Raw genomic sequence first — 19804 nt, forward strand, 5'->3', positions numbered from 1 at the left:
CACCATAAAACCACCTCACTGTCGGTAAACACGCGCCACTAGTGGAGAACTCAAGTATTTTGAAAACTGAACAGGACCTGCGGTGCATTTTGAATCTTTCACAATACAAACGGGACCTGGCTTGACTTTCTTACCGCTCTCAGTTTCCCCAAAGGAAACATCTAACATCCCGGTCGCTTTTCCGACTGAGAGCACCTGTCAGTACTCACCATATGATGACATGTGAGTCATATGACAGGTGACACTTTTTTATATTGGTACTGCTGCGTCAGAAAAGCATAAATTACCTACCTGAATGATATGTCATGATTGTGAACGATACAAAAGAGATAACAAATAGATAAATTAAATTTACATAAATATGTTATGTAAAAAGTACTGTAGGCATAATGGCATTGGCCATGGCAAAAATCCATTTAACACAATATATATATATTGTATCTGCATTTTGTATTTATTTATTATTTTCCCATTTTCCACAGCATTCACTTAGTGCACTATTTACTCAAATTTACTAGAAGTACAGTGCCAGCCACAAGCTGCTAGGCATGGGTGAAGGGAGACAGGGATGCAGGGGCCAGTACAGGGGGACTAATGGACAAAGCACAGCTAGGGTGACCATCTAATCCAGGGGTCTCCAACTCCGGTCCTGGAGAGCTACTATCCAGTTGGTTTTCAATCCTACCTGGCTTCTGATGAGCCACACCTGTTCTCAGGTAAATACCAGGGCCTGGTGTGGCTCATCAGAAGCCAAGTAGGATAGAAAACCTACTGGTCGGTAGCTCTCCAGGACCGGAGTTGGAGACCCCTGATCTAATCCATATCAGGAGGGACACTATAAACCAGGGGTGCCCAAATCCAGTCCTGGAGGGCCAGAGCCCTGCACATTTTTGGGTTTCCCCTCATTTAACACACCTGATTCAGCTCCTTGTGCTAATTACCACACAGCTCTTGAGCTGAATCATTTATGGTGGAACAAGGAAAGAACTAAGCTACACAGGGTTCCAGCCCTCCAGGACTGGAGTTTGGCACCCCTGCTATAAGCTATGACAGGGTAACTAATGTTAATGTGAAACAGCTGGATGAGTCTGTCAATCAAAGAAACAGACCAGTAAAAGTACAAGACGAAGGCACGACACAAATCAATAGGGTGACAGTAATAACGCGGTGAATGGTGGAGCTGGGGGTCCAAACCCCCTCACATGAGATGGGGAAAACACAGATGCAGCACGTGAGGGCAAACGGCAGTTTAATTGGCAATTCCTTTTTTATAACAAGCTAACAATGAGCAATACAATCGGAATGCCTGATTTAACCAATCTCATAAGAATGACTTTGGATACTTTTACAATGAAATCGAAATACATTGTAGCGGTGATGGTGAAGACGATGTTTTGGAATGTCTGTGATTTATATTTTTGTGTGGCGTCAAACATAAACATCGTTAAGGGAATATCCTACGTGTTAATCTCTTAAATGTTTTAAACACAATCCAACGTGACCTTTACAAAAGGTTCCTGCGAAACATGATAAAATAAGCCGCTCGTGTGACTAGTAGCAACTTCTGCTTTCCTTACTGGGCCGCCTTAAGTTAAATGGTTTCGCAAGAAAAACACATTTTAACTCGGAGAACTTTAATCTGACGCGGCTTTATCCTCCCCTTTACGAGCATAGTTAGGATAATATGTAACTCGGATTGCGGGCGGACGCGCTCCTCCTGGTCACTTTTTCAGCCGCTATACGCCACTGAAACTCGAGATTTTCAGCCCCGCTTTATTTCCTCGGTTCACTACCGACCACCCCCGATGCAGTTATGGTTAGTAACGGTTTTTTATAAATTTTTGGAGAAAAATTCTAAATGTGAATATTTGCGTGGTTTTAGTTTGATCAACACAAAGAATTATCTAAATTTGCTTGCGTTTTCATTTAATAATAAGTGCATTCACTGAAGGCGAAACTTGAAAATGTAATGATCTTAACTTTATATACTTGTAGAACTATTAAGTCTGTATTTATTTCTTTTAAAGCAGAATTGGGGAAAGGCAATTCTAGCGGTGCTAGGGGCTACCTGCGTCGTCGTCTTAATAGCAGTGCCAACGTCAATTTATTTAAATGGTAAGCCTGTAATTTACCTATATGTACGTATTTATTTGTAGACAAACATGGTTCGTGTTGTGCCAAAAAAGTGTACTCTTACTTTATTCTGTACAATGAAGTATCCGGATAGATAATCCCGTTGGGTTTAGTAACCTTCTTTAACTTTCTCTTACTGTATATTAATATAAAATTAATGAATTCTATTTTGAGTAACTGGATTTAAATTAAAGTAAATTACAGACCGCAGCTAAGCCCCACGAGCTGTAATTGTAAGACGGAGCCGATCATTCTGCTAGTCCTTAATCATGGAGTTGGTCTCATGAGGTCCTTAAAGAACCCAGAGTAGAAGCAGGAGCGCCGGAACCGCGGGGGGTGGGGGGAAATATTTAATTTGGCCTCATTCATCCCCCCAGTAAACAGACCTTGGTAATTAAATTATTTAGTTGTGTGGGCGCCCCACCTCCCCCCTTTCAATATCAGACTTTCTCATACGCCACATATTAGAAGAAACGACACTCGCCCCCTTGCTGCACCACATGCAGGAGAATTTAGCTCTGCATCCATGATGTGGTACAGACCCAGACTCTGGGTCTAGGATATGAACCAAAACATTTTGTCTTGCTTTTTAAGAAGTAACAGCATATTCTAATAATAATAATAAGAAGAAGAAATGACATCCTGTAATAAATACTCTGTATAAATTTGGCACCGAATGACCGATCGACTCTTGGTATAAGTTTAGTACTGGGGTCTTTAGTAAAGGCCGACCGATAAATCGGTGTGCCGGTGTTACACCAAATTCTGTGACCCTAGTGGCGCTGCTGCACATGTTCTCGAGGTTCCCGTTCATGCGCACGAGCACTCCAGGCATTTTATGGAATGCAATTTAACTGCGTGTTCTTGCAAAAATATATAGGGAGCTACGAGAGTGAGTATTTCTGAGCTCAGTTTCATCATCTTACTTTAGGCTATTTAACTTCTGTCTCACATTCAGGTACACAACGCTTACGGAAAGATTTCATTACTGGATTGCATCATCCACCTGCAGCGGAGGGGTCACAATATTTGATAGCAGCCACCAGATCTTGTGACCCCAAAGCAACAAGGGATAAACAAGGACTTGGCAATCAAAAACACTTCAGGTGCATCACCATAAATAGAAACTGTAATCCTGGAAAGATTTCGTATCTTGGGTGTTCAGGTTATCTCTGTCAAAGAGGTGACTAACACCGCTTTCATCAGATTTTGTGACCCAAGCGTGGTTACTGAACAAGTAACAATGTGCCATTCATTTACAGGCGACAATGTGATGAGTGGGTCTTTACAAAGACATGTTCATCGTGTCTACACACTTCAGACAGCTGTCGTCTTACTATATCCAGCATTCCTACATTTACTGACACTTGAAAATAGTCTTGCCATCCGTCCGTTTTAATACGGGATGGTCCAGTATAATACGGTAAGGAGCATTTTATGTTCCAGTAAGAGACGATCACGCATTATACGAGACGTGTGGCGACGCTGTTTTTAATTGTGACAGTAAATGCAGTGCTACAGTGCATACAGAATGTGGTGCACCACAAAATTGGCTGCATCATCTGATTTGGTAAGAGTTGTGTAAGTACTCGAATGTGAGCCAGCAGTAAAGTAGCCTAACAAACTAAGAAGCAGAACTATCGTGTTGTTTTTCCACAGTTATGTCTTTGAAATTTCCCTTACAGGCATTGTAATGTGGAGATAAAATAAAAAGAAAAAAGTAAAATTAAGTAAAATACTTTACTTTACTTTCCTCCAAACAAGCGGGGAAATTAGACACAGCACTGCCGATGTGTTTCGGATCTCAGAAATACCCACCGTCATAGCCGCCGATATATCTTGCAAAAACATGCAGTTAAATTGCATTCCATAAAATGCGTAGAGTACTCGTGCATGTGAACTGGAACCTCGCGAACAAATGTTAGGGAAAATTATGTTATGTGTTCCTGGGGAAAAAAATGAATATAGGCCTATACATCATTATCGGACTTTCAAATCCTCAAATATCGAAATCGTTTATCGGTCAGGCTCTAGTCTTAAGTGTGCGATTACATTAGTAAATCTAGAATGCTTTACATGGGGATCTTCGTTGTTCCAAATGTGAATAGCTTAGGGGAGAGAGTGACTCCTATGATCATTTTCCTGCGGGAGCAACCTTCAGTGGAAACTTGACATTCACTCCAATGCATTCGCCCACATTTTTTGTTCGTTCTGATAATTTCAGGAGGATCTTCAAGCGATTCCCAGAAGACGTACACGATTGAAGACTACTTCAACAGCAGCTTCAATTACAAGTCATATAATATGCGGTGGATATCAGGTAATACAGATGTGTCCGTGTAAAAACCATTTACCCATTTAATATGTTCATGAAAAATTCAGAGTCAGTTCCTTCTTCAGAGGGTTAGGGTTAGACGCAGAGTTAATCAGCCAGTGTTGATGCATGTGGGTTTCAGTTTTGTGTTGACATCTCATTACTGCCTCAACGTCACCCCCCCCCCCCCAAACTTACTGCAGTTAGAATCTGCCGGAGTTCTTAAAAATGAAGACCATCCTGACCAGCCTACTTTTTTGTTGTCACAGACAATGAATACCTGCACAAAACAAGCAATGGAACTGTGGTCCGCTACAATGTGGAAACTGGAGCAGCCACGAGCTTCCTGTTCAAGGAAACCTTTGTGAGTCGCCACGTCTCTGACCCCAACACTTTGCCTGTTTGGGTTTTAAGAAACATCCTGTGATCTATTAAACATTTTTTTATTGTTATTCCACAGGCAAAAGTAGAGGCCAGTGATTATTTAGTGTCTGCTGATACAAAGTTTGTATGTCTGGCGAGTAATTACAGTAAGGTATTATACCCTGAGAGCCTTCTTTGTTTATTATTGTTTGTTTATAAGGTTTATTTAAGGGCAAACATTTTGACATTCTCATCATGTCTTGGCAGATGTGGAGACATTCATTCACTGCCTCATATTCCATCTTCAATACAGAAACACAGTACGTCTTTTTCTTAATATCCCTAAGTACATGTGACGCATGAATACAGCAGGTAGACATTGCTAGTTTTGGTGATTGATTTAGTCAAACTAAACTGACTAGCTGTTGATATTAGCTGTTATTAGGACAGAGCACTCCGTCTTGTTGCTTATCAGCACCAGATTCTTCAAATAATTTCTAAAATATTCCGTATGTGTGCATGATATTTGTCAGGATGTAAGTCTAATGCACTGACCTGTTTTATTTTCAGGAGTTTTGTCGAGACAGGTGATAAGCTGGAAAATGTGCAGTTGTTGATATGGGCCCCAACTGGGAACAAACTGGTAAGGCAAGCCCAGTGCCGATCACCCATCCTGGGCAGGGTCGCGGGGCAGCACCGGGCGTTAGGCTGGGTGCATTGGACCACCCCTGGCCAAAGGCCGATCATTTACGAGCTGAGCGTGACTGAACACAGACTCACAGCAGTGCCTGTAACCATCTGTCCTGTAGGCCTACGTTCAGGACTACAATGTGCATGTGAAGCTACAGGCCATGTCCCCAGCTGTTAAGATAACCGCCGATGAGCAGGAAAACATCATCTTCAATGGCATTCCAGACTGGGTCTATGAGGGTTAGTTCAACATTACAGGAAGCCGCAAGGAGCAGCTTGTCTTTGCTCTGGAATTGCTTTGCTGTTGCATAATTAGCCATATGGAGTATAACAGAGGCAGATACTTAAGGTCCAGAAAATTAAAATCTAGACCAAGATTTTGTTTCAACCAACCAGTTGAGTGCTCTATGACCGTGACTCTTTATTCTCAACTGGTTGGTTGAAGCATAATCTTGGTCTGGATTTTTTCTTTCTGGACCTGAGATTCCCACCTCTGGAGTACAGTATTTGACTTTGAATGTAATGTTTGGATGTAATGGACTGTTCTCATCCAATACAGAGGAAATGTTCTCATCCACCGAGGCCATGTGGTGGTCACCTGGTGGCAGGTTCCTGGCATATGCCCAGTTTAATGACACTCAAGTCCACAATATTGAGTATTCTTGGTACGGTACAGGGCAGTACCCAGAAACGGTCATCATTCCCTATCCTAAGGTAGGAACTTTGAAAATACTTGGAACAAAATTGTTATGCATTATCTTGGCTTGATTATAAATCTCAATTAAAAATGTAATTTTTACCATTGGATACAGTGAAAGGCTGTTGTCGGATGCCTGTGTATAAATGGACCTTCAGGGAGATTAAACATACAACATTAAAGGCATCAGATGTGCAACAAAACATCAGAATCACCATTTAGTTTTTGCTTAATGTTCCACACCAAGGACCAGTCAGAACTGTCAACATGATAATCAGTCAGCCTGAGACCGATGGACTGAATGTCCCCATGAGTTCACCTGACGTCACCTTTCTGTCTCCAAGGCCGGTTCGCCAAATCCTGACGTAAAGCTGTTCACTGTCGACACCACAAATAACTTCACGATAGAGGAGGTTGTTGTGCCAAGTTCAGTCGGAGAAAGGTAAGCTATAATGCTGTTTAATTATATCAGCCTTTAACTAAGAATGGACCAAAATAACCTATAAGACAAAGACCTTCACAGTATCTGACACAACCCAAAATCTGATGTGTGAGATTTTTTTGTTTTTTGCTGTTTGTTGGAGTGCGCTGTGGATTTTGCGTTTGAAGGTAGCCTTTTGTCCCTTTGCAGTGACCACTACCTGAGCAGTGTCATCTGGGTCACCGATGAACGCATCGCCGTCCAGTGGCAGAAGAGGAGCCAGAATCACGTCACACTTCAGCTATATGACTTCAACGGCACAGCCTGGGTGGAGAAAGTGGTACACATGTGATACCTAAATGCAAATCGACCCGGGATCCATTCTAACCATAACCAGTCGCCCTCCGAATGTTGGTTAGCCTCGCTAATGATGATGACTCAATCATTTTCGTTTTCATTTCAGAATTACGTGGAAACAAGTCAGACCGGCTGGGTTGGGCAGGTAAGTCTGCTCGAGATGTAAGCGACTAAAAATGACTGATAACTGTCGTCCTATGGGTTGCTATGTGACACTACAGCCTTGTTTAACCAGTAGAAGCGCTTTAGCGTATTTGCTGCAAGCTCCATCATTCCATTGCTGCATTGACAATGGTGTGGGGTTATTTTGGTCTTTCTAGTTCTCACCACTTCCCCCTTTCTTCACGGTGGACAATATCAGCTTTTACCAAGTGATGAGCGACACCCAGGGGTACAAGCATATCCATTACGTTAATGCAGTAAGTGATCCCCCCCACTATATTTCAAAATAATACATAAGAACTTAGGAAATTTTGTAAGCAGGTAAGGTCCCTGCATTTACCCCCTTCTGTATTTCAAAATAATATATATATATATATATATATAGCTTCTAAAAATGTTGTAATCAAGAGACAGTTAGTCCTGCTTGTCAAAATAATTATGAAACGTGAAGAGTAGATGTGGGAGATTATAGTGCGGAAGGTGATGGTGGAGTCATGACGCGGTAAGGGAGTGAGTTTAATGATGCTGAATCTCACACGGGGTTGAATCTGCAGATTACACGGGTGCCCATCACCTCAGGAGCGTGGGAGGTGATCTCCATCTCCAGCGTGACCGCCGACTCCATGTAAGTCCCTGCCGTAGGGTGGGGGGGGGGTGACGAGCGCTTGGATAAGGCTTGGAAGCTCGATATTTGTCAAATAGCTGCCGGTTCATTGCCTCACAGCTGCTTAGCTCACTGTCCGTATTACGTTCTGTTACTTTTGCAGACGTTTCAGGTGGTGCCTTCTTCAGATTCACTGTAGGAGGGCTTCACCTGTCCTTGCAAGCCCCCTACAGCTATTGCCCCCCCTCCCCCACCACTGCAAGGCTTAAAACATATTGTTATGCTTGGAAATATGGTTCTGTGTTTCATATTGGTTTTGCAGAGCATTTAGTATGATTGTGAGGTTATCCTCACCTCGCCCACTAGTGGGAGCTGCAGGTGTTTATCACACTGTATTCTTTTCACAGATATTTTGTAAGCAATGAACACAATCAAATCCCAGGCCAGAGAAACCTCTACAGGTAATGTCAGCGCAGTGTATTTGCCTCAAACGCAGCTAATCTGCGGTACACGGTGGGCGTGGTCTACCGACTCTCATTAGCAAAGAGTATCCATGAGTCAACATCAGCGAGAAGCTGTCCATGTCTGCTGTGGTCTGTCAGAACTCGCTGTCATGACTTCAGCTCAGCCTGGACCCCCTCGCGGGGTGCTGTTTATGCTACCAGGGTTGCGACTGGAGGTGGATCACATGAGCGCCAGTGCCTCACATGTGACCTGGACACAGACAGATGTCAGTACAACTCCGGGTACTTCAGCCAGAAGGCCTCCTACTACAGAATGGATTGTTCTGGTCAGTCACCAACACCTATATAAGAGACACCTGGACAAAATAAAGATGCAGTCAATTTTACAGGGGATTGAACCCTCCTCTCTTCTCTCCTAGTAATGGCCTAAGGTGCCATCTGAAATGCCTTGTGACTTCCCTCGTTTTGGTTTGTGCCTCTACAGGGCCTGGACTGCCTTTATTCACACTCAGGGATGCCAGGGGTGCCGGCTCAGGTAACCAAAATTCACCAGGATGTGAAAACGGAGCACGTTGTTCTTCCAAGTAGTCACAGGCAGTGACAGACAGATCCAGTGCATTTTAGACGTGTTTGTTTGCAGAGATCATGGTTCTTGAGGACAACAGAGATCTGGAGAAAATGCTGGAGAATTTGAAAATGCCAAGCATGCGCCGGGACAAAATCAGACTGGGGGAGTTTGGTAAGAGCTTATAGAGTCCATCAAACTTCAGCTGTGCCCCCCCTACTGTCACCCAGTTCCCATGCCCCCTGCACAAATATTGTCATATATTACCACTTCACGTCACGCACTTTGAATACCGCACAGTATCACAATGCTCAAATTAGAGATTAAGGAGGAAGATTTGAATCCCATAGAGCAGTGTTTCCCAACCCGGTCCTCAGGGACCCAGTATCGGTCCATGTTTTTGCTCCCTCCCAGCTCCCTGCCAGACAGTCCACAAAAAGCTGGGAGGGAGCAAAAACGTGGACTGTCCGTGGGTCCCTGAGGACCGGATTGGGAAACACTGCCATAGAGTAAGGGATTGGTGTGTGCTGTCAATCACCGGTTGCTTTTATACACTCTCTCCCTTTGGGTTCTGCCTGCCATTGATTGACAGCTCAGGCTGCTCCCAACCACATGCTCCTTCCAAGCCTCATTGATCCCATTTTCAGCCCTTGGGCTTTGACGTAGTGATCAGTCAGAGCTAAACATCGCTGAAGGCCTGGCGCTGTACTTCAGCCAACTGCTTATCCACGTATCTTTTCGTGTTTTATTACAGACCTTTGGTACCAGATGATCTTACCACCTGATTTCGACAAATCAAAAAAGTACCCTATCCTGATTGACGTGTGAGTATTGTTTGTTTTGGGGCAATTTATCTAACTGGATCAGATGGCTAATCTGCATTATTGAAAAAAAGTGCAGTGTTCTGTACTGATTGTTAAGCACAGTCCGTCAGCACATTGCAGTTCCTCCTGATATGAAAGCTCTGTCGGGCTGTATCAGAACTGGCTAGCTGAGTGTTACAGGTGTCTTTTCACAGGTATGCTGGGCCATGTAGTCAGAAGGTTGATTACCGGTTCAGGCTGAGCTGGGCCACGTACTTGGCCAGCACAGAAAACATCATTGTCGCCAGCTTCGATGGGAGGGGAAGTGGTTACCAGGGCGACAAAATAATGCACTCCATTTACAAACGGCTGGGCACGTACGAAGTGGAGGATCAGATATCAGCCGCCAGGTAAAGTGAATCGCTGCGGAATGAAAGCTCAAACCCCCCCCTCCCACTTCGAAACCCTGTCTAAAAAAATAAAAGGAAAAGAATGTAAGTGCAGTGAGGCAGATGGACAATCAGACACGCACAACCCCCTGCCCACGATGTGCCGGGGGCATCCAGGAGAAAAGCCTGATGTGATGGCAGAAACCAGTGCCGATGATCCGGAATATTCTATTTTCCGCACTGCGTGCTCAGTGTATCACTGGGTTGGTTATCGGCTTAATCTGTTACCGGATCAGGCCAGTTTTGTTTGCTTCATTATTTGACTCGTTTCTCAAAAATGTATAAACAATGTATAAATGTATGAACATGTATAAACAACAACTAATAAAAGTATCTTTGTCTTAAGGAAATTCATTGAGATGGGATTCGTAGACAAAGAGCGCATCGCCATTTGGGGCTGGGTAAGATTAACTTTTTGTTTGTTAAATTCTGGGCCGGCCCACGCTATGGGCAACATGGGTGATCGCCCAGGGGACACAAAAGAGCGAGTGAAAGAAAGTCGGTAGTAATACCCCTGGTTACATTCCGTTATTTACACAAGTTTACACAAGACAGACACAAGCTAGCTAGTTGGCAGCCAGACACCCTGTGCTACTGAAATGTTTTTAATATAAATTGAACTGAAAAAATGTGTATCCTGCTGCTCAGGGTGGGGGGGCACGCTCAACAGAATCTTTCCTGGGGTGCCAGAACACCCAGTGTTGGCCCTACTTACATTCAACATCAACAATGATGTTTTGTTAATGAAATGCATGGAAAATACAGAATATTTCCCACCTGTAAACTCTCACCTGTTTCAGTCTTATGGAGGTTATGTCACTTCCATGGTTCTGGGTGCTGGAAGCGGAGTTTTTAAGTGTGGAATGGCTGTTGCTCCGGTATCAAAGTGGGAATATTATGGTATGTACGCCTCTTATGTCTGTCGGCTGACTGGAATCCCATTTTTACGGTTAAAACTTAACGCAAGCTTCTATAATTATAATAGTCTTTATTGTAGAAAACACATGGCAGTGATTTCAGTAATGTCTTATTTTTCACTGTCATTTCCAGACTCAATATACACTGAACGCTACATGACCCTGCCTGCGGAAAACGCTGACTTTTACCGGGTTAGTAGTGCTAAGTGTCTTAGTGGATTTATATGATATCATCTCTAAGGATTCCTAGTCGTTTTTATTTACCACTGTTTTTGAGCTGACTGAAAAGTTTATGAACTTGCTACTTGCGAACTTATTACTTGAACTTATTAATTTTATTTCTTTATTAAGTAAGGCTGGTAAAGTTTATCACAAGATGATATCTAATCATTTATTCTTATTTGGCCTTATCGTTGTCTGCGTTTCAGGACTCAGGTGATTGTTGCAGTGTTATCTAAAAGCTCTGTCTTGTACATGTGTTTTACAGAATTCCACAGTCATGGGTCGTGCCAAGAATTTCAAATCAGTGAATTATCTGCTGGTTCATGGCACTGCAGATGGTAAATTCCCTTAATTATGTTCCCCACTCCGTTTTTTTCCGTTATGTACAAGAACGGTTCTCCAGTTCTGTGGTGCATCTGTTTCCAAAAGTCACTAACGATTTTACATTTATTTATTTAGTAGATGCTTTTGTCCAAAGTGACGTTTAAATGAGGCAAATAGCATATTACAAACATATGTGCCGCCAAGGAGTAATTTAGGCATAAGTCCAGTTAGGCTGAGCTTCCAGTGAATGCCCAGATACAGTTAGGCTGAGCTTCCAGTGAATGCCCAGATACAGTTAGGCTGAGCTTCCAGTGAATGCCCAGCTACCAGTGTCAGCTGACTGGAGCAGGAGCTACACAACGACCTCTAACAAAGCAAGAACTTAACAAGACTATTTAAGGACCAGAAGTGCAACATTAGAACATTCAGGGACATAGAGAGACACTGTGTCACTTGGCAGACATTTTCTGTATTTCACACGGGTGTACAGCCAGGTGCCCAAAGAGTTCACTATGAAAGGCACAAGCTGGAAGACAAACACACAGATGAAGCCTCCAAACCACAGAGAGCTGGTGGTGTCACTCCTGCTGTTTGATTTCTCCGTATTTGTCATGTCCTTTAGACAACGTGCATTTCCAGCAGGCAGCAGCGATTTCCGAAGCACTCGTCAACGAACAAGTGGACTTTGAGGCCATGGTAAATGCTCGTTGGGGAATGGGACCGTGCTCTCAGCTAACAGGGAACGTTCCCAGAACTTTAGCTAGCACTATTTAAAGATCTTTTCAAAGTTGGCAGAGAACATTCTTTCTGTAACATTAATGGAACGTTATTTCCATATTTTATAATTTAACAGAGGTTCTGTCATTGTTGGGACAGTAACATATGTAAAAAAAATATGTTATTATAAAACTTATTTTTAAAAAGTGCTGTGGTTCAGATCCCGTGAATGCCCGACATGATTCTATTCTGTTGGGCCCTTGAGCAAGGCCCTTAACCTGCAGTTGCTTTGTCCTGGGTATAAAGTTAATCTACATCCAGCCCAGCAAGGAGGCCCTCCAACTTACAGGGAAAAACTTGAGGGTTGGTGGCAGGACTGGCACTCCAGCCACCAGAAAATAAACTCACACTGGTCCATCTGGACTGGTGTGGTGCTGAGGTATCACCCGCCACATGGCTGCACTCAGGTACTCACCCCTGAGGTGGTTTGTCTTGTGGTGGGTGTGGCAATGCACTGTATCAGTACATGCTCCTTACACACTGTATCAGTGCATGCTCCTTACACACTGTATCAGTGCATGCTCCATACACACTGTATCAGTGCATGCACCTTACACACTGTATCAGTACATGCTCCTTACACACTGTATCAGTGCATGCTCCATACACACTGTATCAGTGCATGTTCCTTACACACTGTATCAGTGCATGCTCCATATACACTGTATCAGTGCATGCTCCATACACACTGTATCAGTGCATGCTCCATACACACTGTATCAGTGCATGCTCCATACACACTGTATCAGTTCATGCTCCATACACACTGTATCAGTGCATGCTCCATACTAGGGCTGGGCGATATGACTGAAAACTGTATCACGATATGAGTGTTTCATATCGGTCGATATCGATAATTATTGACATTTTTTATGACCCATTTAAAATAAAGACCAGGAGAAAAATATATTACATTTAAACATTTTTATTTTAAACATGTCAACAACCATGGAAAATAAAGTGTTTTTAAAATATGTGCAGTGTTTTGTAAACATAAATAAAACTGACGTAGACTGAGATACAGTACATCTGTAATATAAAAAAACAAACCTGATACAGTACAGTAACATTGTTTGAAATATAAAACCTGCAGAAATATGAAAAAGTAACTCTTCAAGTTATTCTTACTCTAATCATACTTGAAGTTGAACTATTCAAGTATATTTTCAGTCCAGGTTTTGTGCTAGGAAAAGACACACATGCAAACACTAACGAGGAAGACGCGATACGTAGGGAGCCGGAACCCGGAAGTGCGCCGTAAACACAGAGAGGAAAGAGAGAAGGGGAAACAAAAGACACGGCAGACTCGAAACGAAACACGGGATACGCGAAAAACCGGACAACATGACACATACAAACCGAAAGGATACAGACCTATAACTTAATATTCAGGAGACGGGGGGCGAGCGGCGTTAGGGAAGGGCGAGGCGACCGTCACAGTGATTCACAAAAAACCGGCAGAACTTCCATAAAGCAGTTGTTTTTTTTTTTTTTTTTTGTTTGTTTTTTTTTTTTTATTGCAAGAAAAGACACAATACAAACATATACAAACTCTCATAGAGGAGAATAAAAACAAACCAACAAAACGAAACAATGCTAGGGAGCAACAAAAGACATATCAAACAAAAATCAAAATAGGAGCAACTTAGACATTCGGTGACTAAGGATTCGTGCATTTTTCCAATCTTTTAAAGTCCTTAAGGAGCCATAATACAATTTAAATTCTTTCATAAAACAAATGAAGGATGGCTTTCTCCCCTTCCACTTACAGCAGTGAATATGATATTTGGCTAACAGCAGTATCACATTAATAACATTTATTGATGAAGAGTATAAAGCAGTTGTTTTGCTGTGCTACGACCATTTATGACAGCTGCGTTTCCGGTGTTCCGGGCAATTCAGTTTCCCTATGTTTCCCCTGTTGCGCGCTGATTTGTACACGGTTTCGCTGTTGTTTTCATGTCTTTTTACGAAGCTCTTGAGGTAAACAAGCCACATATTTTAAAACATCACATGTTTTTTGTTTTTACTGATAATAAATGAAAGTATTTAATTCGCTGGATAGAGATATTTCTTGATGAAAACGGTATAGTATTTCTTATAAGACTATATTATGCGTGACGAACTACTGTATTCGCATGTAATACTGTACCTGAGTGATTTTCAGACATCCCACATACATATTTGCCTAAATATTAGGAGAAACATTATTTCCTGACATCCAGGATATTTGGTTCCCCCCTGTTAAAACAGGTATACAGCAACTCTGGGCCTCGGTACTAATAACAATACAGTATTCACATGTAATAATGTACTTGAGTGATTTTCAGACATTTCACATACCTCTTTGATTTAATATTAGGGGAAACATTATTTCCCGATAGACAGGGGAAACATAGGGAAACCGAATTGCCCGGAACACCTGTTCGGATCCAAACTAGCTTCGCAACCTCTGTTTTCTTCCGACGAAGAATAAAAAATATCGAACGTTTTATCGAACACATTTTTTATTGATATCGATCACGTGTCTATCGCGATACATATCGTAATCGTTTTATCGCCCAGCCCTACTCCATACACACTGTATCAGCGCATGCTCCATACACACTGTATCAGTGCATACTCCTTGCCTTAGCTCAATGTGTATACTGTTAATACACTGTCCAGCCTCAAACCCATGACCTTAGCAGTGTAAAGCGGCAGCGGCAGAGGTGTAGCAGAAGTTGTAGTAGTGGGATAATGTTCTGGGAGCGTCAGGATAACTGGACACTTTAAACGTTTACATACCTTAATCGTAATGTTTGATAAACGATCTCAGAACACAAAATTGTTGCCCGGGGTGACAGAGGACGGGTGCAGGGGCACAAGCTTAAAGAAGCATATAGCTTTGTGATGAGGATAAAGCCACAGCCTGCCCTGTATCGTATAAACCGTCACTGTCCAGTTAGAGCCCTGTGCTATTGTACAGATGCTTGTGGGTCTAGTGTGAACTTCAGTGTTAATGAGTCATTTACTGAGGGTCATTTACTGGTTAATGGTTGCCAGGCCTTTTAAGGTGTAACTTGACCCATGTTGCTTTTTTACTGCTGGGTTATGTGATTTGTGCTGAGTAACTGGCTGTTAATTAGTTAATGCCTTCTCCACTGGGCCCTTTGAGAAACCTTATCCAGCCTTACCTAGGAAGACCCACATACACCTGATTCAGACAATATATTTGCTTTAACTGGGTGACCTGACTCACAGGGCAGTAGCTGATTGAAATCCCTTTGTAAATCAGAATATGAGTTAGTAGTTATATGTCTTACCAAGTCTGCTCTGCGCTGGGATTCCAGGAATAGTTTCCTGGCTTACTCTGGGTGGCTGTGGATAGATTGACGGATGGTGGATGGGCAGATAGAAGGATGGAGAGATGGATGGAAAATGGAATGATGAACAAATGGATGGATGATGGCTAGGTGGATAGGATGGAGAGAAGAACGATGGGTCTTTGGATTGAAGGATGGATAACGGACTGATGGACAAATGCATGGATAGATACATGATGGATGGGTGGATAGAGGGATGAATAGATGGATGGATATCTGCAGTAAATATATTTTTCCTCTTCCCTGTTACAGTGGTACACGGACAGAGACCATGGCCTTCAAGGCTCCGCCCATCGCCACGTCTACACCCACTTGAGTCACTTCCTGCTCAAGTGCTTTGACAAAGCCAAGTAAAACAACATTAGGCCCCGGAACGGTCCATTCAGATAGAGGCGGACACAGAGAATGCGTGATGTACACAAGGGTAGAGACAGACAGACGGCTGTACTGGGGGGTAGCTTGACCCATTTCTGCATTTTTGTGTACAATGTAATTATGCTTTTGTTTGTCTGTTGATTCAGTGTGTAAAAATGAGTGTTGTTATTTATGCCTACATTCCAACTGGATGAAAAATGTCCCTGACCTGACACATTCAGACTGTTATGGACGTGAACCAACACTTTTCAGGATTTTCCCATGGTTTGATATTTATGTGATGACTTACAGTATAAACTTTGGCAAAAGGCAGACCAAAGACCAGCTGTGATGTATATTTACACAGAAGACCTGAGACTATATGAGGTATAATAAATTAATGAAATTATCTGTATTTTGTCCTTTGTTTGCATCATCTATTGGTTTGTACATACACAAACACTCTCTGTGTAACTGTTAACCAGTGCTGCTGGAGTGTTTGTGCCCAGTGCCAACTGGTAATAGTGGTTCAGGACCCGGATCACAAACCTTTAAAAACCACATGTGATAATCAGCCATATTGCCCCCTTTAATGTGGACCTGCTCATGTTTGGAAGTACAGGGCTGCTTAAGCATTAAATAATTAGTTAAGGGCTGGTTTGCCGTCCGGTGGGGTTTCACGCTGCCTTGGACCTCCATGGTGGGGGATGCGGTGTGGCCCGTCCTGGCTGTGCGTGGAGCACACTCTCTCTCTCATAGTTTGGCTTTCCCCAGATATGACTATTTTCTCTCCTAATCCCAAAGCGTACGGTTTGCAGAAACCATGTCTACAAGTTGCCTGTGTACGTGTGCTGTGTTGCACTGGCACCCCAAGCAGAGAGTGGCCTCCCAACTCAGCAAGACCCTGAACTGGATAAGCAGCCATGGAAGATGGATGATGAATATATCATAAAAAATGTCCACATAAGAGAATAAATACTGAATATATAGAAAAATCTAAACCACTTTATATTTTGAGCACCTGTATGCCTATTCAAATTCATAATCTTCATTGAATGTTTCAGTATGGTGAAAATGTCAGTTTGGTTAATTGAAAACTAAGATGCATAAATACAACAATGTTACCAGCTATAAAAATGCAATTTTAAAATATTTCCTGAAATATAATATTCAAATATAAATATATTGATTACATACTTCAGAGGTACTCAGCTGAATTTTTATTTCATTAATTTGTTAATTGTTCGTATCTGGACAGTATCCGAGAGGAAGCCACTAGGTCCCTTGGGAATCACTGGGCTGAAAATAAACCCGCAGTTTCAGCCTGGATGGCCCCGTTCATCTGTCTGTAAAATTCTGATCCTGGAGCAGCCGAGCTCCATCCGGAACGTCTGCTTAGCTCGTGCTGCGGAGCACCGTTCCCGCTTCCGCTGGCTGGGCGGTGCGCCTTGGGCATGCTGTGTCCGGCGCGGTGTGGTGGATCGGGAATAATGAATGCACCACGCAGCGTTGGAGAGGCTCACCGCCTTGCACCCCGCCACTATATAAGAGCGCCATGCAGGAGGGGGGGCCGCAAAGGCAGCCCGGGGCGCCTGACGATCCTGTGCAACGCCAGCACTGCGCTCAGCTCTCCTCCAGCACTGCGCTCAGCTCTCCTCCAGCACTGCGCTTAGAAGCCCACAGGTGAGTACCTCCCCACCCCCCGTCTAACTAAGTCCCCTGTTGTGTGGGGGGGTGGGGGGAGTTGCCATTCCATCCTGTTTCCTGGCCAGCAGAGAAACGCACGCGGTTTGGAAATCAGTATCCGGACAGCAGGGAACCTGTGTGTGTTTTACCCACCAGCTCTCAACATGACAGGCATCCATTCCACAGTCGCACTGGTCCTGCTGGTCGTTGTTCAAAGCGGCCGGCAAGTGCTCCCACAGGAGACAGAAGACAGCTCCAGGTAATGTCTTCCGTCACCCCCCACCTTCAAGCTTGTAGGTTCAACTGCCAGAACCATGAGATCATGTCTGAAGATCAACATTTGAAAACTGAACATTTAGCCACACTTGAACGTGATGTCTGAAGATCAACATTTGAAAACATAACATGTAGCGAGTATTTTTCAGAATCCAAGAAAGGGATGACATGTTTTTTTTTTGCAGTTTCCTGACAGAAAACGTCATTTTAGAGGAACCCAGGGACTTCTCACACATGAAGAGGCACTCTCAAGGAACCTTCACCAACGACTACAGCAAATACCTGGAGACGAGACGGGCACAAGACTTCATCCAGTGGCTGATGAACTCAAAGAGGAGTAGCAGCGGGTGAGTCAGTGTGCTCTACTTCCATGTGAACGGCGTAACCACGATGTAACCGGATAATAACTGATACATGGATTAAGCCTTAATCTGTATATCGTGTTTCTGATATAAAATGATAGATGTGTTCCCATAAAACCTTGTGTTATGGAAAATTGCACTATTAAAACAACGGGGTTTATGGAAAAAATAAGGATGGAGCAAACCACTGAAAACATAACCAAAGCATCGACCGTTAAGTTCATTACGCTGAGGATGAGATCAAACCCTTCTTAAAGTGTTCTTTAAGTTCAGTTTCTGAGATTTTACCCACACACTTCTTATACACATATACAATTTCCTGACACACTGTTCCCTCATATTTATGGAAACAGAGTATAATTTGTGAAAATCATTAAGGGTTTAACGCTGCAATTTTAAACTCATCAGGGTCAAAATGGTGTATAAGCCAGTGGGAGAGTCTTGTATAGACATCTTAGTATATCCAGTAACTTTACGGAAACAGGCATCATAGCAAAACTGCATATACATATAATGCCCCCATCTGGGTGTTTCGGGTACTGAAAGTGTGTAGGTGATGACTTTCTGGAATTTCTTTAAACAAAAGAAACTCAGAGCTATATTTTCAGTGTTGTTAGTTATAAACACTAATACATACCATCAGTTGATACAATGGTCCTGTAATTTTGTATTGGTAATGAATAAATCAGTTAGTCTGAAAGATCTGATGTGAACAGCGGATCACCCGCAGAAGTTTAATTATGAATTTTGAGATGTTATGAAAATGTATTCGTTTATGAAAGATATTTACAGAGATTCAGTACCATCCTGACATGTCAAACAGGACAGTGGAGACAAATTGCTTATAAGGTGCCGAAATGTATCATCTCTGCATGAGTCTCTGGGTATTTCTATGGCATCGAATATCAAATGATAAGCAGGCTCCATTCCAAGAAACAATGCAGTTAATAGGTGAGAAAATCAGACTCTTCCTCCATTTACGTTCCACTGGAGGTCCTCTCACCTATGGCAGGTACCTGGCGTCTGTCCCTTCACAGGGGTCTGGTAGGACGTCATGCAGACGGCACCTACACCAGCGACTTCAGCTCCTACCTGCAGAACCAAGCTGGCAAGCAGTTCGTCTCTTGGCTGAAGATGGGGCGAGGGGGGCGACAGTAGAGCCTCATGCTCGATATCAACAGGAGAGAGGAAGGAATGGGTGAAGGCAAAGTCAATCATCTGGCACATAATTATTCTGTATTATACAGTTTTCTATGATCTGCACTGTGACTTCACTGGCAGTGTGGTAAATAAATCCCCTGAAACCGACATGCCAGTTTTTTTTTTTTTTATTCATTTTCCATGGTTTGGGGTTTGATGGTTTAAGAGGGAGAATTTTGCACGCAGCAGGGATGAAGGTCCCATGGTGACGATGGTAATGTCAGCAGAAAGCGTCAGAAGCAGGCATAGGTGTTGAGGTTTTCAGCAGAGTTGCTTCAGTTCTGAAATGTTTTGTCTCA

The 19804-nt window shown here is 43.0% G+C and overlaps 2 protein-coding genes across 4 annotated transcripts; both read left to right on the plus strand.

Moving 5' to 3' along the window:
• The first annotated feature begins 1154 nt into the window (after nt 1–1154).
• On the plus strand, nt 1155–16390 carry LOC111858293 (dipeptidyl peptidase 4-like). 3 transcript variants are annotated; one of them, XM_023839933.1, is made up of 26 exons: nt 1155–1231; nt 2031–2115; nt 4358–4453; nt 4717–4811; nt 4908–4982; nt 5078–5130; nt 5381–5453; nt 5620–5740; nt 6060–6214; nt 6542–6639; nt 6829–6958; nt 7082–7120; nt 7296–7394; nt 7692–7762; nt 8149–8202; nt 8407–8531; nt 8690–8740; nt 8846–8944; nt 9525–9594; nt 9789–9983; nt 10369–10423; nt 10823–10922; nt 11073–11131; nt 11427–11499; nt 12108–12181; nt 15880–16390. In XM_023839933.1, the coding sequence occupies exons 1-26, from the start codon at nt 1172–1174 to the stop codon at nt 15979–15981; spliced, it is 2307 nt and encodes a 768-aa protein (XP_023695701.1). In that variant the 5' UTR covers nt 1155–1171; the 3' UTR covers nt 15982–16390. The 3 variants fall into 3 exon arrangements, with proteins under 3 accessions (XP_023695701.1, XP_023695702.1, XP_023695703.1); XM_023839934.2 differs by lacking the exon at nt 1155–1231 and adding an exon at nt 1558–1816 and having other exon boundaries at nt 2028–2115; XM_023839935.2 differs by lacking the exon at nt 1155–1231 and adding an exon at nt 1559–1816.
• A 1022-nt stretch (nt 16391–17412) lies between these two features.
• LOC111858394 (glucagon-2-like) lies at nt 17413–19599 on the plus strand. The gene is made up of 4 exons (XM_023840146.2): nt 17413–17664; nt 17824–17926; nt 18129–18290; nt 19343–19599. Exons 2-4 carry the CDS (start codon nt 17832–17834, stop codon nt 19461–19463), a joined length of 378 nt encoding a protein of 125 aa, XP_023695914.1. The 5' UTR covers nt 17413–17664; nt 17824–17831; the 3' UTR covers nt 19464–19599.
• The last annotated feature ends 205 nt before the right edge of the window (nt 19600–19804 follow it).

Source organism: Paramormyrops kingsleyae, chromosome 16 (genome assembly GCF_048594095.1).
Source record: "Paramormyrops kingsleyae isolate MSU_618 chromosome 16, PKINGS_0.4, whole genome shotgun sequence".
Taxonomy (NCBI): domain Eukaryota; kingdom Metazoa; phylum Chordata; class Actinopteri; order Osteoglossiformes; family Mormyridae; genus Paramormyrops; species Paramormyrops kingsleyae.